The 18,212-nt window shown below is 46.6% G+C and overlaps 8 protein-coding genes across 8 annotated transcripts; 3 read left to right on the forward strand and 5 right to left on the reverse strand.

Moving 5' to 3' along the window:
* Window positions 1-1,584: 1,584 nt before the first annotated feature.
* FMAN_13059 (uncharacterized protein) lies at window positions 1,585-3,194 on the forward strand (the record flags this gene model as incomplete). The annotated part of the gene is made up of 2 exons (XM_041823573.1): window positions 1,585-1,644; window positions 1,710-3,194. 2 exons carry the CDS (start codon window positions 1,585-1,587, stop codon window positions 3,192-3,194), a joined length of 1,545 nt encoding a protein of 514 aa, XP_041689140.1.
* A 137-nt stretch (window positions 3,195-3,331) lies between these two features.
* FMAN_13060 (uncharacterized protein) lies at window positions 3,332-5,227 on the reverse strand (the record flags this gene model as incomplete). The annotated part of the gene is made up of 1 exon (XM_041823574.1): window positions 3,332-5,227. The coding sequence occupies one exon, from the start codon at window positions 5,225-5,227 to the stop codon at window positions 3,332-3,334; it is 1,896 nt and encodes a 631-aa protein (XP_041689141.1).
* Window positions 5,228-6,058: 831 nt separating this feature from the next.
* Window positions 6,059-7,342, forward strand: FMAN_13061 (uncharacterized protein; the record flags this gene model as incomplete). Its single annotated transcript, XM_041823575.1, has 1 exon — window positions 6,059-7,342. One exon carries the CDS (start codon window positions 6,059-6,061, stop codon window positions 7,340-7,342), a length of 1,284 nt encoding a protein of 427 aa, XP_041689142.1.
* A 69-nt stretch (window positions 7,343-7,411) lies between these two features.
* Window positions 7,412-8,837, reverse strand: FMAN_13062 (uncharacterized protein; the record flags this gene model as incomplete). Its single annotated transcript, XM_041823576.1, has 8 exons — window positions 7,412-7,642; window positions 7,696-8,038; window positions 8,091-8,180; window positions 8,228-8,240; window positions 8,305-8,332; window positions 8,393-8,459; window positions 8,506-8,547; window positions 8,596-8,837. 8 exons carry the CDS (start codon window positions 8,835-8,837, stop codon window positions 7,412-7,414), a joined length of 1,056 nt encoding a protein of 351 aa, XP_041689143.1.
* An 865-nt stretch (window positions 8,838-9,702) lies between these two features.
* Window positions 9,703-12,143, forward strand: FMAN_13063 (uncharacterized protein; the record flags this gene model as incomplete). The annotated part of the gene is made up of 4 exons (XM_041823577.1): window positions 9,703-10,797; window positions 10,872-11,135; window positions 11,207-11,354; window positions 11,434-12,143. 4 exons carry the CDS (start codon window positions 9,703-9,705, stop codon window positions 12,141-12,143), a joined length of 2,217 nt encoding a protein of 738 aa, XP_041689144.1.
* Window positions 12,144-12,244: 101 nt separating this feature from the next.
* Window positions 12,245-14,229, reverse strand: FMAN_13064 (uncharacterized protein; the record flags this gene model as incomplete). The annotated part of the gene is made up of 7 exons (XM_041823579.1): window positions 12,245-12,501; window positions 12,561-12,633; window positions 12,688-12,766; window positions 12,817-13,006; window positions 13,072-13,150; window positions 13,205-13,354; window positions 13,405-14,229. 7 exons carry the CDS (start codon window positions 14,227-14,229, stop codon window positions 12,245-12,247), a joined length of 1,653 nt encoding a protein of 550 aa, XP_041689145.1.
* A 534-nt stretch (window positions 14,230-14,763) lies between these two features.
* On the reverse strand, window positions 14,764-16,296 carry FMAN_13065 (uncharacterized protein; the record flags this gene model as incomplete). The annotated part of the gene is made up of 1 exon (XM_041823580.1): window positions 14,764-16,296. The coding sequence occupies one exon, from the start codon at window positions 16,294-16,296 to the stop codon at window positions 14,764-14,766; it is 1,533 nt and encodes a 510-aa protein (XP_041689146.1).
* A 515-nt stretch (window positions 16,297-16,811) lies between these two features.
* On the reverse strand, window positions 16,812-18,107 carry FMAN_13066 (uncharacterized protein; the record flags this gene model as incomplete). Its single annotated transcript, XM_041823581.1, has 2 exons — window positions 16,812-17,232; window positions 17,281-18,107. 2 exons carry the CDS (start codon window positions 18,105-18,107, stop codon window positions 16,812-16,814), a joined length of 1,248 nt encoding a protein of 415 aa, XP_041689147.1.
* Window positions 18,108-18,212: the final 105 nt, after the last annotated feature.

An 18,212-nucleotide genomic window follows, 5' to 3' on the forward strand; every position in this document is an offset into this window, starting at 1 on the left:
GTGATGCTGGTTTCTTATAGCCAAACACTACTCAAGTCTCACATCCTTTTACCGTTCAAGCATTAAAGTACTTCTGGGGCAAGCTTTATCTTGAATTAATAGAAAGCATTAAGTAATAGAGAGTGTCTCTGATCCGTTGATTTTATTCTCCTACAAATCGCACTATAGGCCAATATGCTTCTTAAAGGAACTACTTGATATTGACCGAGAACCAGTATAGGCCATAGTGGTTAACTACCCTCCTTTGTCTTCTCACGAGGCACTAGATCATGCAAAACTTGCGCAAGTATGACTCTGAAATGGTGATACCGGAAGACAAGTGGATCGATTAATTTGGACTTTTTAGTGTTTTGGCTTGATATGTCTCGTTGAGGTGTCATAAGCTCTAACTATCAATCAGTAGGCCATCCGCACTATTGCTGCGCCCGGTTATTTTTAGTAGCCCTTTATCTTAAGGTTGAAGATACTGAGAGTTTCTACTGTCCATAATAACTTCGCGGAATAAACTGTCGTCTCTGCCTACAAACGTGTCACATGGTCGCTGATGGAAAGACTTCTGCGCTCAATCGCCATATCGTGACATGCGTCGGTCTCAACCGAATGCTACAATATTTTTCTCAAAGCCAATGGAATGCAAAACGTGAATCCATAAAACCGATGTCGGTATTCGTAGCAACCTCTTCCGAAATCCGAAAACCAAGAGCGTCAAGCCGGTAATTAGGGGACAAGCCGGTAATGAGCCTTCTGATTGCTTCGCAATGGCGGATGTCAGGCCCTTTACATAAAAGTGAAGGATTGACTTATAATATACTAATAAATGTAGTGGGGTAGTTAAGAACAGGTTGCTTGTCTGTTTGTGCATGTTGAGAGATTGAGCAGTGTGAAAACGAGGGTGTTGAACAGGCATATGGAACTCCAAGGAACAGGTCTTGATCATATGAGCCTGAATGGCGCCCTATATATGTGCTGTTCTTGACTCTAACTATTGGTGGCCTTTTACACAAGGAAGGTTTTAACACAGCCCTGGTAATCAGAGCCAAAAGGCTAACAAGAATAGAATGATTTGTGAGATGCTTCTGTTGGCAAGCATCGAACAATTTATTGTGCTCCTCAAAACGCAAAAGAACGATTGTAGACCTTTCTTAATCCTTAACTGTATATAGATACTAAAACTCATTCATTTGGGCATTCGATTCCATGTATCTTTATTACAGAGCCTGTGGACAGCAAGTTCTTCACCTAATCTCCATTTGACTAAAGGCTTAGTCTGGGTCAGCCGGAGCCTGGTAGATCCTTTCCAATGCTGGAGAAAGTTTCGACGCTACGGGAGGACGCTTGGACAGATCTCCGCCACTTACCTCATGGAATTTGTCGGTCGCGATAAATTCCCATTAGTCGTTGCCCGTGGTGAGATTAATATGGCTGTGTCAAAGACACACCTCGCGCTGCCCTGATTTCTTACTGTTACTTATGTCCTGCGCTTCCCACTGACAATTGAAATTCGAACATTTTGCCTATCTGGGTAAGATTTCTCCTAGAACGCAGACTGCCATCTTCATCCAGGCAATCGATCTCCAATCAATCATGGGGTACACCGGAAAGCCATCAACGGCTTGCCTCCCATGCCGTCAGAAACGAAGAAAGGTAAAATTTCACTATTGTCGCCTTCCCCTGCTCGCTGGCTACTGTGGTTGATACGTGTCCGTCAGTGCGATCATGCTATGCCAGGGTGTTCACAATGCTCCCGCCAAAAAATCCAATGCCCTGGGTACGAGACAGACTGGGACTTGCGGTTCAGAGATGAGACAAAGTTTTTAGCTGCCGGAACCAGCAAAAGAAAGGCCAACCAAGCTGCGAAACGTTCTACACCTTCACCACCAAATTCTCTGAGCTCTCCAAGTCAGGCCATCAGTATCCCAACTATTGATAAGGCTGTGCCTTACTTTATAGTCTCATATATAGATAGCACAGTTTATGGGAGCTACCTACCTCAGCTATATGCCGAAGCTGTCTTGCAAAACTGTACACGAGGCGCTCTGGTCTCAACAATACGAGCTGCATCGTTGGCTGCCCTAGCCAGACGTCATCGGAGTCAAGAGACCTTAAGTCTCGCATTCAAGGAGTTCTCAACGGCGTTGGAACAAACCAATGCGAACCTTGCTGACTCAGCCACGGCAATGCTCAATGCCACCCTTGGTGCTGTGCTTACCTTGGGTCTCTTCGAATCAATCGTCTCCACTGGCAAAGAGAACATCAATAGCTGGACAGCTCATACTCTTGGAACTATTGCATTGTTGCGTTTACGAGGACTTCAACAATTCGGAGACACCCTCGGTCGACGTATGTGTATCCATGCTGCCTACAACATCCGTGTCAGCTGCATTCACCGCGCTGTTGAGGTTCCTCGAGATCTTATTCAACTGGAGGAAGAATTTAATGAGGGATTCAATTTCCCCAAGGCTGTTCGAGACCACTATTCAATCATGAACAGAACCTGCAGTATCAAGGCCGAATTAAAAAACGGACTGACCGCTGAACTCATCTGCCAAGCTATAGAAACCGAGCGGGACGCAGACCTATTCATCCAAGGGTTCAAACCATCACCAAGTCCGGTAAAACAAGGGCTGTGCAGAAAATTTCCACTGACAGATAATCAAGCTCTTGCCAACACCGTTATGCTTCACAGCACAACGGGCGCTCCACCTTTGGCAGTGATGGCTCGGTGGTTATTTGGAATGTCGATGCTTCGACTGGCGCTGAACGAGATTATTTGGAGCGGTGGCCTAATGTACGACAGTCACCCTGAGGTCCTGCAGATAATTCGCCAGGCTAGCAGTTCACTCTTTGGTGAAATCTCTTGTAAGGACGGCCAGCCACGTCTGGCTGCATATGCTGTGGGGAAGATCTATCAAATCTCCAGAAAGGTTCTTGCTTTTGCGCCCAAGTTCATCGCCGAGGAGGAAACAGTCCCTCGTTTTCCGAAAATGGCTCGGTGTATAGTACTACCCCTGGCGTTCATTAAGAGCAGCCCTTGCTGTCCAACTGATATTCACCAAGAAGTCAACAACCTGCTTTTAAGGCTTGAAAATGACATAGAATTATCGCAAGGTCAATTTGCAGTGACTGTTCATTATACATCAAGACTGGCAGGAGAATGGTATGTTTTCATTTTAGTAAAAAAGTATAACTACTAATCTAACTCTTTGTCTTTACAGGCTTCGTCTTTACCATATAATCTAAATTATTATATAAATAAAGATTAAAGTAAATACATTATTAATGTAAGTCTTATATAGAGAAGTTTAGAATTTAAGTATTGTAAATAATAATATTAATACCTATATATATTGTTAAGCTCACTACCTAATAGTAGATTTTGTTGCCCTCGATATTGGTCGCCATAGCTTGATGAGTAAGGTTCTACTTCTGTATGGCCTTTGGGACCTTTCGTCAATGAATTAGAAGTCGTGAAAGGCTGCATCGACGTCAATACCGTACTTGATGTAGTCAACGTCTCCCCATCCACAGCCAAGATCTTCTTCCGGCCCATGGGCAACAAGGTTACCTCTGGAGCTCTCTTGATATATCCTGGGTTTGATTTATGTGTTTCTGAAGGAGTATAAATCAGATTCCCGAAAAGAGTGCTGGACCAGTGTTCATCGGCAGCATACGCAAGGCCTATCCAGATAACTGTAGCAAGCGCCAAAGCCAGGCAGGTTAAAAAGAGCTGCAAGCTAGACATAGCGACCATGAGCTGATCAACACTGAGTTCCACAAGTGACGGGTCAATTCCGACACTGTAAGCTCTAGCAGCCAGCAATGACTCAATTGCTCTAGAGTTCTTCCATAGCCAAGCAAGGGAATTTTCGTCAAGCGACTGTGCACTGATGTTTGATCGTGCAGCACCTAAACCACGCGTGATCATCACCGCAGCCGTATCAACTTGACCAAAGAAACCATGCTTGACACTTGCAGCTTTAGAACCAGCACAGTCAGTCTGCGTGACCTTTCCACCGAATGCCTCATTCTGGAAATTGGATCTTTCACATCTCTCAAAAGGTTTTGGGGCCTCAGGAAGTGTTTCCGATCGAATGAGGCTGATTTTTGTGGTGGTAATGCTGATGAGTGAATACATGCTGTTGTTATTGACTTGTGGCGTATAATAACCCCAGTTCTTTTGAAGAACGGACTTATTATTGTTATCAGCTATGTTTGCACCAAACTGGTAACTGGCGCCCTGATCCTGAGCTCCCATTATGTCGTGGGTGATACGGCCCATCAGAGGGTTGGTTTCTCTCGTACTGTCTTGGTCCGTACTAGTGCTCCAAGTCCGGTTGATGAAGTCGGCGACTTCAAATTGGCCAAACGGAACACCGGGAGTGGTGAGCATTGTCGCCTTGAAAGTGGACTGAAGAAATGTGTGCCGTCTTGTTTCTTTGGTTGCAGTAAATACTTGGTTCAGGAGGGCTGAACCTCCACCAGTGCCCAGTGAGACCCAAATGTTGTCGACCCTGTTGGGCCTGACGTATCTTGAATCCATGTCTTCGTCAGTCGCGTCGCTCCAATGAATCTCAGGCAGTCCTGTTATGCCTTCAATGATGCTCTGTGCTTCGGCATTGTTGAATGTGCAATTCCAGACAGCAGACCCTTCATCAAACACGATGCATGAACTAAACAAAGTCAAATTCATAGTATCGGTGTAAGGAATCATGGCGTTGGTGTCAGGAGAAACTGAGAAGCCGTCACTATCTAACCATATACGGGCACCGACACCGTGCCCCTGTCGTGTTGGCGCGACCACTTCGGGTGTTCCGTGGCTGTTGTCTACTTTCCCTGTCAAACTGTAGTTAAGACCCGGATTGAACAGTTCAGCACCAATAATTTGTGGGAGCTTTTCCGAGGTGCTTCCGAGTTCAGTTGGATCTAGAGCTAGTTGTATGATATAAGGAGGATGCTCGTTTCTTTGGCGTTGGTAAGCAGCCACGGTCGTGTCTGTTGCCTGGAAGATGTAGCCTGGTGAATCCAGAGCCCAAAGAAGTGTGCCATAGAGGGATGAGGTAATGCTTAGAAGGCTAAACAAGAAAACAACTAGCCCACCACGCGAAATGCCCCGGGAGGAGATAAAGAATAGTTGTTGGATGTAGTCTTCCGTAAACATAAGATATGCTGTGAATTGGTTTGATCGGGCAGCAATTAGCGAGAAGAGCTTAAAAACAAAGACGCCCATAAGCAACTCGGCGCATTTAAATATAAAAGATTTCAGAGCACTGTGGTACAGTGGTATCGATGACTTAACAAATCCCGAAGTTGATTCAATCATCTTAACGCGATAGTAGCCCTAAGTGTTAATTGAAAATGAGTAAAAGCACGAAGAGGGGTGAGGCCTCCTTTCTTAATCTCTGGGCGCCAATTACTACATTTTCGAGCAAGTGTTAGCCAATATTCTTATACAAGCTTGTAAAAGTAGGCGCGTAGACTGGTTTGAAAACGCTCTGATTGGCTTGTCTCAACGAGTTGCGTAGATTATTTCTATTTCAGGCTAGCCCGAGAGTTAAGTTCCAGCAAAAAATCCAAGGATTAGTGGAACAAGAACTTCTACTGCGGAAGAATTCCGCGAACGCCTTCAAAAAACCACTATTCCACTCGCACGTTACTCTCAGTCTCTTTACTCCATGTTGGAGGATGATTGTAACATATGAGCCACACAAAACATAGTGTCTAAAGTGGATCAGTTATAGCCACATTTAGTAATATAAACTTCGCTTACTATCGTGTGCATACCGAGTACAATCCACTGTTTAATAGCATACCTAAATCAATCAATGCTAAATCAGCACTAAACGACTCTGAGTCAATGACAGAGCTCGTGAAACGCGACTGCAAGATGACTGATTCAATTTCCGTTGGGGTACTGACTGAAACTTGTACATTTGGCGCAGACTTTTACCTTTGTGCCGGGAGTGTCTACCTGTTATGCGAGACAGCATAAATGGGGATCGACCCCGCTACCTGGAACACTCATACCCCCGCAGTTCCGAGAGAAGCATGAACTTGTATCATGACGCGAACAAAACATTTTAAAGCGCTGTTGCAACCCCGTGAGAACACTCCATTGACATGGAAGACTCTGGATAAATGGCTCCCTCCTTTGTCGATCGATAGCGATTGGTGGTGGAAGACTCTCGGTCGACAACTCAACACCCTCCTTACAGAAGCGGCATATGACTTGAACGAGCAGTACGAAGCTCTGCTGTTGTTATACAGATGGGTCGCTCCGGGAATGGGACCCAGGCCACGGTCAAGCATGGCACCCTCGAAAAGTTTCATGACTGATGACCACTCTCCCATTGAATATAGTTGGAAATGGAACTCTGGAAGCAAGAAGCCTGACATTAGATACGCCATTGAACTTGTCAGTGCCTTAGCTGGAAGCAAGCAAGATCCATTCAATCAAATCCCAACGAGGAATCTTGTTTACAACCTCGCCAAAATCATTCCCGAACTCGATCTAACCTGGTTTGAACATTTCTGGCATAATCTGCTGGGCCCCGGGTCTCCCACAACGTCCACTTCTGGAATTTCGACAAAGGGTTCAACTGTTTTCGCGGCCTTGGAAATGCTACACGGTCACTTGTCGATCAAAGTGTATTTCATACCAGTCGAAACACCAGATCTCAGTGCCTGGCACCAGATAAAACATGCGATTGAAACATCGGGATGTCCAAATCTCGAGGCTTTAAATCACGTGGACGCATATTTCTTCTGTCGCGACGACGGAAGACAACTCCACCCGTTCATGCTGGCCATAGACCTCGTCAAACCTGCTGTTTCGCGGCTCAAGATATACGCAAGGTCCAACCAAACTTCTTTCCGCTTTGTTCGGGACATTATGACCATTGGTGGACTTCGAACAGACTTGAATAGATCTCTGGAGAAGTTTTCCGACTTATGGAAACGTACGCTTGGCCTCAACCCTAATACGTCACCTGAAGATGAGCTACCTAAGGTGGATCATCTGACTGCCGGCGCGGTATTTAACTTTGACGTCGCACCAAAATCTCCGATTCCCGAGGTCAAGGCATATATACCAGTTCGGCACTACGCTAATAACGACCTCCAAGCTGCTCTTGGACTCATAGGGTATCTTGAAGAGCATGGACATGGGGGTTACTCGCAATCGTATCTTCGTGCGTTGGATATGCTGGCACCGTCAGGTCAGCTTGACCAAGCGACTGGGGTTCAGACCTACTTCGCAGTTGCGTGCCAGGGCTCAGACCTGTCCCTCACTTCATACTTGAATCCTCAATTTTATGCAGCATTTCAGGAACCCGAACGTACATAGATCACGTATCTTAATTCCAAAGCGGGCATTTGCCCAAGCCAGTATATGAACAAATAAGCAACCTCATATTTACTCTGGCTTCCTGGCCCACACAGTTCTTAGGCGAATATACGGGTGATTCCTCCTGTCTCTGATCTCTCGCCGGAACTTGGCGATATATACATGGACCTCCTCGGGGGTCCATCCCAGAGTGTTGGCAACGAACAACACCAACCCTTCAGTGTCCTGAGTACTGAACAGCTCACCAAATTGACCCATTTCTTTAAGCTTGGGATCTTTGGGGAAAGGGTTCAATGGTAACTAAAGGCGAGACTTGTCAGTATATCCTTGTCTATCTCGGAAGAATGTCTTACCTTTGAGTCCCATTGCTCGACATCTGTAAATCCTGCATTCTCAATGCCAGGTCGCTGAAGATTGTCACCCACGACAGTGAATGTGTTTCCGATTGTTTTTGAGGCCTTGATGAAGATAGGTCCCCACTGTGCTAATGCCGAGTCGGGCTTCACACTATCGTCATCACTCTCGATGATAGCTGAGGCTTCAAAGGACTCGACCCAACCGCCCGGCTTAAGAACCTTGAAGGCCTGTTCAAAGAGATTATCCCAATTTGGAACACATCCAACTAAATAGCGTAGGTGGACATAATCAAATGACTCTGGGGGAAAGGTCCAGTCTTGGTTGAAGTCCTCAATTTCGCTGTACATAAGATGAGACAATGCCATCATTCCGTGAACGGGTCGCAACTTACAACTTGACATTAGGTGGCACCCATGAAGGTTGAATGGGAGAAATGTCCGTCCCTATCACTTCGCACCCGGGATGCTTGTCGGCAAAATCACTTTCAGGTCAGTAAGGCTGGAAATTTTGGATCTTTCAGTTACTGACATAGCCCATATGCCTGTGAGATAGATGGAATATCAGTATGGCAACTCTAGATGACTTTGCTACAAGGAGTCGCGTACCTGTTCCGCATCCAACGTCAAGCACCTTCTGGCAGTAACGGATAGCCTTAGTCTAGGGCTCATTGTCCTGGAAAACCCAACGACTTACTTGAATATGATCGTTGAGAGGAGCCAAGTGCAGCTCTCCACTTTGCGAAAGAGTAAACATGTGATGCCTATACGTATTAGTTCACAGAGCTCAGTAAAGGATTTAAATCTTACGCAATGTCCATGGCTTCACTTTGCCGTTCATCATTAGAGCCCCTGGCGCAATATCAGCTTTGCTTTCGGTCACATAATAAATGATGTTACCAATAGGCAGCGTTCCCTCTCTCGCTGTGGTACGTCCTACCATTGATGGTACGATAGTGGAGGATGCTTGAAGTGATGGAGGTAGTTGAGCTTTCGAAGTCTTCGCCAAGGCCTGGGTCATCTTCCTCCCTCTCGGGAAGATCATCGACTTCAAGCGCCTGTGCAACAGTTGCGATAGGTCCCTGACTCTGGGGAGACCGTGGAGACCTCGGCGAACCGCTCTTGGGGCTCTTTTGAGACATCTTGCAGCAGCACCGTAATAGACAAGAGTCGGAGACGAGCGGCAGCGAAGAAGAAAGCCGCGCTCTGAGAGAGATCAATGCGTCTTTTAATTGTGCGCAAAGCTTTGGGGCTTACCCTCAAGTTCATGATCTGATTCGACATTCCCCAGGTGCAGTGTAACATGTGACGGATATTCCTTGCCTATAAATTTGAGGTCCATCACCAACTAGCCACTTAGAGGCTGGTATTAAGCGAATCAATGCTACTTACAAGCCCATTCGGAGTGGAAGAAAACAAGGGGTTCGCCGTCTTGGCAAAGATTCCTTGATAAATGTTGCATTTATACTCCGTGCGAGCCTTTTGAATGATTTTAAAAAGTAAGGTTATCGGCTCTGTATTTCTATTCGCACTAAGGTTAGTTCTACTAGCCAATTTAAAGTATCGCCACTACCCAAGAGATCGTCTACCGGTATGTTTGCCGCGCACGTATAGCAACCCCGCAAATTAGATCAGTGACGCAGCCCCGCATTTTAATTATCCCGCGACTCCCGTCCACTTCCAGAAATAAAAGACGTATACTTATGAGGCAAGCCGTTGACTCTCCAACATTGGCATTTCTGTCCCTTACAACCTGTAATCGGTTGTACCTCGCTGCAATGACTCTCTCATGTCGTGACTGTGGTGCCACTTTTGCTAGACATGAGCATCTTCGACGGCATCAACGACGGCATCTAGACATTCGCCCTTATAGTTGCCAAGATTGCAATAGTACCTTCACACGGAAGTGAGTCACTAGCAATACCATATCCCATCTTGGCAACAATTAGGTTGACAAATGCTAGGGATACTCTGAATCAGCATTTACTCACCCATGATCCTGCCAGGATGACTCGTAGGTCTCGCAGGGTGGCCTATGTAGCCAAGGCTTGTGTGTCCTGTGCTCGATCCAAACAACGTTGTGACGGTCATTCACCATGTGGAAGGTGTTCTCTCAAGAACCTTGACTGTGTGTATCGCCATTTGCTGCAGAAGGGACAGAACTCAACCCGTGGTGCCAGCCCCCAGTCCCCTTCCGCTAGCAGAGAGAGCCATTCACATAACACTTTACCCGTGGTCCAGAGCCAGCCCCGCCCTTTACCACTTAACTCAGCACCGAGTGTTCACAGTCCCGCGTCTGAAGCGATCGGTGAGCCTCCTTCTTTATCAACAGACGTCGGCAACAATTTTGTAGAGATGAATTTGGCTTCAGGGCAGGAAACCTTTCCTGATGGAGTCTCCACCAACAATCTTACATTTAAGATTGGAGAATTGGACTTGCAAGGCTGGGCGTCGCTGGGTATCGATGTTCCCTGGAACAGTTCCATGCACTCCATGCTCGACAACCCCTTATTCGAACTACCTCACCCCATGGCATTCTTTTTCCAGAGTCCAAGCGAGCTACTCGGCCAATCAGACGTCCAGGCAATACCGTGCCCTATGGACAGTGAGCCCATGGTCCATCAACTCGAATGCGAAACCCCGACCCCCAACTTTACTCAGTCCTTGGACATTTCAAGTTCTCAAGGCCAAAGCAACCAGACATCGCCCGAAACCACTTCGTATTCCTCTGTTAGAGATGATGCCGAGCTTGAGCCATGGAGGGCAGAAGACTACGGGCATGTGCCCGATATTAATGATGAAGCTTATCAAGTCATGGTTTCCAACTTTGAACAACTCAATAGCGACAATGCATATTGCATCCCATTCACAGACAAACATTTGCCATCTCTGCAGCATATGCAGATCTATATGCAAGTTTACTTTGAAGAGTATCACCCTGTTTTCCCTCTACTCCATAAGGCGACATTCTCACCTAACAAGGACGACTGGCTATTGAGCCTTGCCGTTTCATCGATTGGGTGCCTGTTTTCGAAAACCTTGCGGTCAAAAGAAGTCTTTCCAATTATGCAGGAATTTCTACGCCGAGCTATTCGAATCCAGGTTAGTACATCCTTTCTGGTTACTGGTATTGACTTGTACAAATAAAATCCATATTGACAAAGCTTACTTACTAGCTGGAGCGAAGTCAGACCTCAACACCCAGTATCAGTGTTGCTCAGGCTTCTGTCCTGAACCAGATCGGCATGATGTACGGCGGGGACCTAAGATTCGCAGAATGTGCTCATGAGACAATGGCGCAACTTACAACCCAATGCCGAAAGATTGCTTCATCCTCACACAACTTAGCAAAGTCATCAGTCGCTGAAAACACGGTATCTCAAGGCTGGAAAGCATGGATCAGGGCCCAATTAGAAATTCGATTGTTTTATTGCGCGTGGGTAAGTGTCTTACATCTCATTTACTTGGCCTTCAGCAAGGCTGAGAATCATGGTATCTGACTCTGCCTTAGCTTGTAGATAGCCAGCAAGTTGGCTTCTTCGCCTTTTCATCAACGATTCCAATTGACTTTCTCCAGTTTCCCATGCCGGTTAATGAATATGTCTGGGGTATGTCTACTGACGAGATGTGGCAGAATAGTCTCGCAGACGGTATGCCCTGTATGTACACTTGGTAAACTGTCTGAACTGACATCGCCTTTAGAAATACCTTCTCAGCAATTTATCTCTCTACGACAAGTGCTCCTCAACCTCTACCGTTATCGTGAGGTCCCTAGCCAGCTTGATGCGTTTAACTCGCTTCTTCTGGTCATGGGTATTCTAAATGATTTGTCTTGGCTTCGCCATGCTCATTTATATTTGGACATTTTGCAGCGACATGTCGCGAATTTGCCACCGACAGCACTTACTCGAGCTGTCATGACTAGCATTCACATGGTTTCTCTCTTAATATACTTCCCGACTAGAGAGGTTATCGCTTTCGGACGTTGGCGGGTCACTGAAGCCCAACATTCAGTAGTTATTGAGAAACTTAAGAGATGGATTTCCCATACCGGCAGTGCACGAGAGGCTCTGGTCCATGCGTGCAGCATTTGGTCCCAGATTCGCTCGAGCCGCACCAATGCCCATCATGAGGCGCCAGCCTTGTTACATAGCGCTATCTCTATCTGGGCTTTGATCGAGCATAGTGAGGAAGTTGTTGGAAATACAGATGGACTTCCGATTCTTCGACTGGACAGTCCGAATCAAGACGTCAGGTCTTGGGTTGCCGGGAACGAGAAGAAACGCCTGTACTTGAGTGGAGTTGGGCTTCTGGGGCATCGAGGTGCCTTGGCCAGGCTGATAAGTGAGACTGCGAGATTGCTGGCGGTAGATATTGCCTGGCCTCAAGCTTGGAGAACAGGACCATATTTGAAACAGTCTTATGCCGAGTCACAGAGGATTCAATAGTTTGTAAATGATGCAGATTGGGAAGTTATAACGAGGGTACTGTACTACGAGTAACATAAGGTAGCAGTAAAATCTGTATTCGACACATCCAAATAGATACGTTAGCCAGCCAATGGCTCCATCATTTCCCGGCTCTGAACAGCTGCCTCGAATTCTTTCTTTATGGTTGCCAGTCTTTCAGGGCTCCGGACAGTCAACACGACAGGTAATTCAAGTCCAGGGTTGCCTGGCATATCGCCTGGAAAGCTTTGGGGGTCAAGAGGAAGCTTTATTCCAGGTTTCAAACTAATGTCGAAAGCCCAAAGAATGCGCATAACACTGACAGCAAAGCTTCTATCCGCAACGTGGTAACCGGGACCTATAGCAGGGCAGAGTAAATAGGAGATCGAGGCAGGCTGGTCTCAACCATTGACTTACAGATGCGACGTCCAGCTCCAAAGACAAAGTGGTCTCTTTTGGAAACGTCAGGGGATGCGGCGCTCTCCTGGCTCTGATGGCTAGTCAGCATGCAATCAACTACCTTGGAGCCCTCGCTATTTCTCACCGATCTTGTGTCACCCTCAAAACGCTCAGGTATGAAATTTTCGGGATCCGGATAGCGTGTCGGATTTCGATGAATAGCCCTTGATTTACATTAGCATGGGAACTCACCGAAAGCAATGTCAATGCTTACCAAGCATTCAAATGTATCCTCGCTCCCTTTGGTATGCGGTAGTCCTTATACATTATATCTCGAGTGGTCGTATGGGGATGGCCCAGGGCAACAGGTGGGCGCCATCTCCAAGATTCCTTCATGACCTGACGAATATATGGTACACGTTCCAGATCTTCGAAAACGGGAACCCTATCTCCAACAGCCGAATCTATTTACATTAATACTTTATAGCCCTTGATCTACGAAAGTTAAGAAACAACTCAACAGACTTACCAATTATCTCTCTCGCTTTATTGCAGACATCTGGAAACGTTAACATAGCCTCAAGGAATGACCAAGTCGATATCCGACTCTGTCCTCTTGTCAGTATTACAGCTTCAAGAAGTTGAGGTACATCAAAGCTTACAGTATCTGAAGCCCCGATTATTAGCATCATGCCCAGGTACGAGGCATCTTCGAGGCTGTCAAGTCCCAGATGGTTTGGGTCTTCGATGACCCTTCGGATGAAAGTCATATGCGGCGGAGCCTCTCCGGCATCAATCTGTGACTTTACTTTCTGGATGATCGTGTGAGTCATGGCCCCCGGGCTCCCGAGATGGACCTTACCTTCAGTTTATCACAACACCACTCATAGTCACGCTTGTGTCTGGCCTTTGCATCCCTTTCCCAAGGTTTCAGAAACAGTGGTAGCTTGTCAAGAATGTTGAAAGTGTCAACTAGATAGTAGCCAGGGAGCAGACCAAGAATCTGGGCTAGACCTGTTTCGAATATGTAGTCGATGACAGGGCTATTGTCTTCGGGGACATCCAGGCCAAAGATCTGGGACGAGAATGTGCTATATGTGTAGCGACCAATGCTCGACCATAGAGACTGCGGATCGGCGCCTTTGTTGGGATTTTGAGCAATATCATTCAGGAACTTCAACGTTTCGAAATGAAGAAATGGAAGACCAGCATCAGCGAGATTTAAGTTGGTCAGCCCAAAGGTTGTGGCCTTTCGTTGACTTTTCCATGCTTTTTCACTGGAGCTAAGAAGGAGAAGGTTGAGTCGGTTGCATATCTGCTCGTTACTAACAATCCAACGTGGTCGCTCAGATGTTTGGGCCGCAGCCTTGTCGAAGATTGCTCTGACAGCTTGGTCACTATTGATGAAGTACTCCTGGATAGTACCGAGCTGAACGAAAAACACCTCGCCGTACTCCTCGGCCCACTTTTGGAAAAGAAGGTGCTGGCGATGTTCCTTGGCTGCTTTCAGGACGATGGGAAGATGGCCAGCGATAATGTTCGTACAAGGAGGTGAGGGGGGAAGAGGAAGAAGTTGCTTAGTTTCCCGACGCCTTGATATTGCTCTTTGCACTAGGACCAGAAGCAGAGAGAGTACAGCCAAAGCTACAGCTAGCTCCCGGCTTGGCATGGGAATTGTTTGAAGCATAATGAGTCTTGGTTTTGTGATGTTGAGAATGAGCTTGATATATTCATTAAATATAAAGATGAGATACTTGCGTTTATCGTTTTTATCGCGGACACCACTTGAATAAATATATTATTTTAACTGTAAAGAACAACATGGTCTAGGGAATGATGCCCGAACTCCTTGAAACTAACTGCATTCGTGCCGATTAACCCTGTGGAGGTAACCTAAGATCCCCACAGCGGGTATTCCGAGGACTGCGCCCTCTCCATATTCCGATCTTCCATCTCGCGGAATACGGGGTTCTGGTGTGAGCAATGCACAGGTATTGACTGAGCTTTTTACTTCGGTCATTTGACTATGACCAGGACACGGAAATTAATATCCAGGTACTCACTTATGCGCGGAATTGAAAATAGTCATTTGCCTCCAGATTCCGCGATGCCTGTATCGATTGCCCCCTCCAAGTCTCAATGGAATCTTAATCAGTCTACGTAGCCTACTAGATATAGCATAGCAAGTTTCATAACATTAGCCTTTGTTGATAATCTCCGGCTACCTTTTCAACAGATGTAGCTCTCCGTACCCATTACTCTCGCCTCTCTCAGTATCTGCAACCCTTGCCTCCCCATAGTAAAACCCCCCTCCATTGAACTCACCATCAAGGGTTGGGTAATTAAAGTCTCGGTAAACACTCTTTATCCGCCTCGCACTCTCAAGAAACCTCCGTCTAATTGTCGAATAGTGAGCAATAGCTAGCTTTCCGTCCCGTTTCACAAAGTCTCCATTAACCATGACATGCAAGATATCGCCAATGCTGGCGTGCAGCATAATTGCAGCAATGGGGTCAGTCCATCCCAGAAGTGAGGGTGACTCGGCTGCATTCCACACAATAAGATCTGCCTTTGCTCCTTCGCGGATGACCCCAAGTTCTGGACGGCGAAGTGCAAGACCTCCGGCTCGAGTTGCAAGCGAAAAGGCCTGAACAACACTCATTGGGTTGTTCTTGGGCACCTCCCATCCGGAGAGTGTCTTATCAAAGAAGAAATAACGGACACTTTGCAACCAGATTCGGGCTTGTGTCAAAATGTCGGTTGAATAGGTAAAGTGGGTGTCGACGCCGAGAGCAGCCTGATCCTGGATGTAGTAAGAGTCTGGATGTGTATGTCCGTAGTGCATCTCCGATTCCGGAGTGATAGAGAGATATTGGTTGGTTTGGCGAAGAAGATTGGCGCCAGTGGCTGTGAGGAAGCTGCCGTGAGAAAAGACAACTGGTATCGATGTGTTGAGTAGGTCAAAAGAGTGAACGTCCTCGGGGAGGTTAGAGACTCCAAAGGGACCAGCAAGAGAATGGGTTGTCACAACCGAGACATTGAATTCTCGTGCGAGGTTTGCAACTTCGTTTGCAACATCTGGAGGGTTCGGGCCGAAGGAATCATACGCTATTCCCAATTGAACATTGCTTTGTTGGAGAAGGCCACTCTCAGCTATTTCAATAAAGTTAGGAATCTGATCCTTGACGGTGTAGTTCAGGGTCGGAACGTCATGGAAAGTATATGCCCAAAATACACGAGCACCGCTCTCAACCGAGGCATTGAGACCCGCATAAGCTGTTTCATTCGACCAAGTGTGATGAGCATGGTCCAGCGAAGTTGTCACCCCGGAATTCAGGGCCTCTAGGAGACCTGCGAGCTGTCCCCAGTAAACGTCCTCGGCATTGAAATGGGGTGCAGCTGCAAATTCTCCGTATCGCCCAAAGTATTGAGCCAGAGTAGTATTGGATCCAAGTGTCTTGAAGGCTGTCTGCCAACCATGGCGATGCGTATCAATGAAGCCGGGACTTATGATCTGGCCGGTGGCATCGATGACCTCGATATTTCTGGGCAGGCGAGATGGCTTGGAAGTAGTAACTTTTGCAATCCGGTCGTCCTCGACTAATAAATAGCCATCGCGAAGGACCCGAGGCTCGGGCTCAGATTCATCCCAGGCAATAATAGTAGCACCTGAGAAGAGCTTGCTACTGGCAGTAACATCAGCTACGTTGCAGACAAGCAAGGCAGGAATAAGAATAGCTGGTTCAAACTTCATGATTGTCGTTCGAGAGAAGAGAGAACTGGAGAATTAAGTAATAGGTATAAAGTCTGTACGTCAACGTGAACAACGAAAAGTGCATGACAACAGCGCCCTTTTATAATACTAAAATTGCTAAAGAATGACGTTAGTCCGGATATATAGATGATGCAACTTGTGATACTTTTAGTCATTCCTTGCAAGAGTGGATATTTAACGTCTTGAAATCTAGAAAACACTAGAGATGGTACGAGGTCAAAGACGGATATACGGAAATAAAAGAAATTGCAGTGTCATAGCCGAGACAATGCGACCCACGGTACTGGAATTTCATTTCACTAAATCTAGTGCTAGAGTTATATAAGCAAAGCAGTTAAATAATAAAGTATTGTCACAAAATCATAGCATGTTGCTAACAGATTGAGACTTAATTAAACAGAGGTTTAAAGTCATTTGCATTCTTATAAACTATCTGATATGAAAATCTAATCTATTTCTCTTAGTCGCAATTTTGTATCCTACTAAGTTTTATATTACCAAGCCAACACCTCCTGGATACCACCACAAGACAAGCTCGAACACAGTGCTTCGTCCTCCTTGTTAGCCTCAGCAGCCTCATTTGATGGCAACTGCTGTCTTGCGGGCCAGATTTGCCTGCCTGCTTCCCTCTCAAGCTTGGCATGCTCGTGAATTGCCTGTCGGTGAGATTCTTGGAATGATAGTGGACCATGTTCCAGTCGTGGATGCAACTCTCCACTAACGAAGATGCCTGCATTGAGATTCTTCTGGGCGCCAATACACAAGTCCTTATCTTCCGAGACAACGCGTGCATAGAGATCGGCAATATTATGGAAGTCCTCTTCGGATGAGTTCTTGTTGCGGAATATTTGATAGTGCATAGAAGAGGTGGTAGGTCCAAGTGGCATGAAACGCTGGATCATCATAAAGTGAGGACTGTATGGTGTTAGAGGATCCCAGGGTCGGAAGATATCAGGTACTTACAGGACGACTACTGAAGCACTGGGGTAGAAGTATGTGCTTGCGAGTTGCATTCCGCTCTTCTTCTGCTCTTCAGTCTGAATGCTCGAGTGCTTGATCCATCCCTCGCCGGTGTCGCACTTTGTCTTTCCGAGGTCTGCAAGGGTAGGAAGATCGGGATGGGTCGTGGGACAGTGATAGCATTCGTTGAAGTTGTCCGCCAAGATCTTCCAGTTATATTCACCCTCCATGCTGTATTCATTGTCCAGAGTGTAGTCATCCCAGTTGACCTTCTCAAGACGCTCTTGCTGATCAATACCCTCGAAGTATCGAGTCCATGGTTCCGGGTTCTCAGAGCTGTCGAGGTTGACCCAAACAAAGCCATACGCATCGACCTTCAGATGGATCTTGAAAAGACCGTTCTTGCTCTTGTCAAAGTTCTCGAGCTGATCATAATTGGGTGCCTTGGCGAGGTTGCCACTCAGTCCATAAGACCAACCGTGGTACTTGCATGCAAAAATGGAAGAGTTGCCTTGCTGTCCACCTTGAACGACAGGAAAAGCGCGATGACGGCAGATGTTATGGAAGGCGTTGAGGTTTCCCTTTCGATCACGGGCAATGACGAACTCGTAGCCGGTAGTGTTGAACTTCATCCAATCACCAGCCTTAGGAAAACGGTTCTGATGGGTAGTAAGCAGCCACTTCTTGGAGAAGATGGCACGCTTCTCGAGCTCATACATCTCAGGAGAGTTGTACCATGTTGAAGGGAGAGCACGGACGGGACTTCGGTGGCTTGTTTCGGTGAAGTTGTCGCTCTCGACGTTCACCTTGAGCTTATTCGCAGTTGACATTGTGTGTTGGGCTTTGTGGAGATAAGGTTTGGTGAGATTGGTGAGCGTTATCTTGCTTGTGAGAGTAGCTTGACAAGACAGGCATAGCACTTTCTTATAGACAAT

Source organism: Fusarium mangiferae (assembly GCF_900044065.1).
Source record: "Fusarium mangiferae strain MRC7560 genome assembly, contig: FMAN_scaffold015, whole genome shotgun sequence".
Lineage (NCBI taxonomy): Eukaryota > Fungi > Ascomycota > Sordariomycetes > Hypocreales > Nectriaceae > Fusarium > Fusarium mangiferae.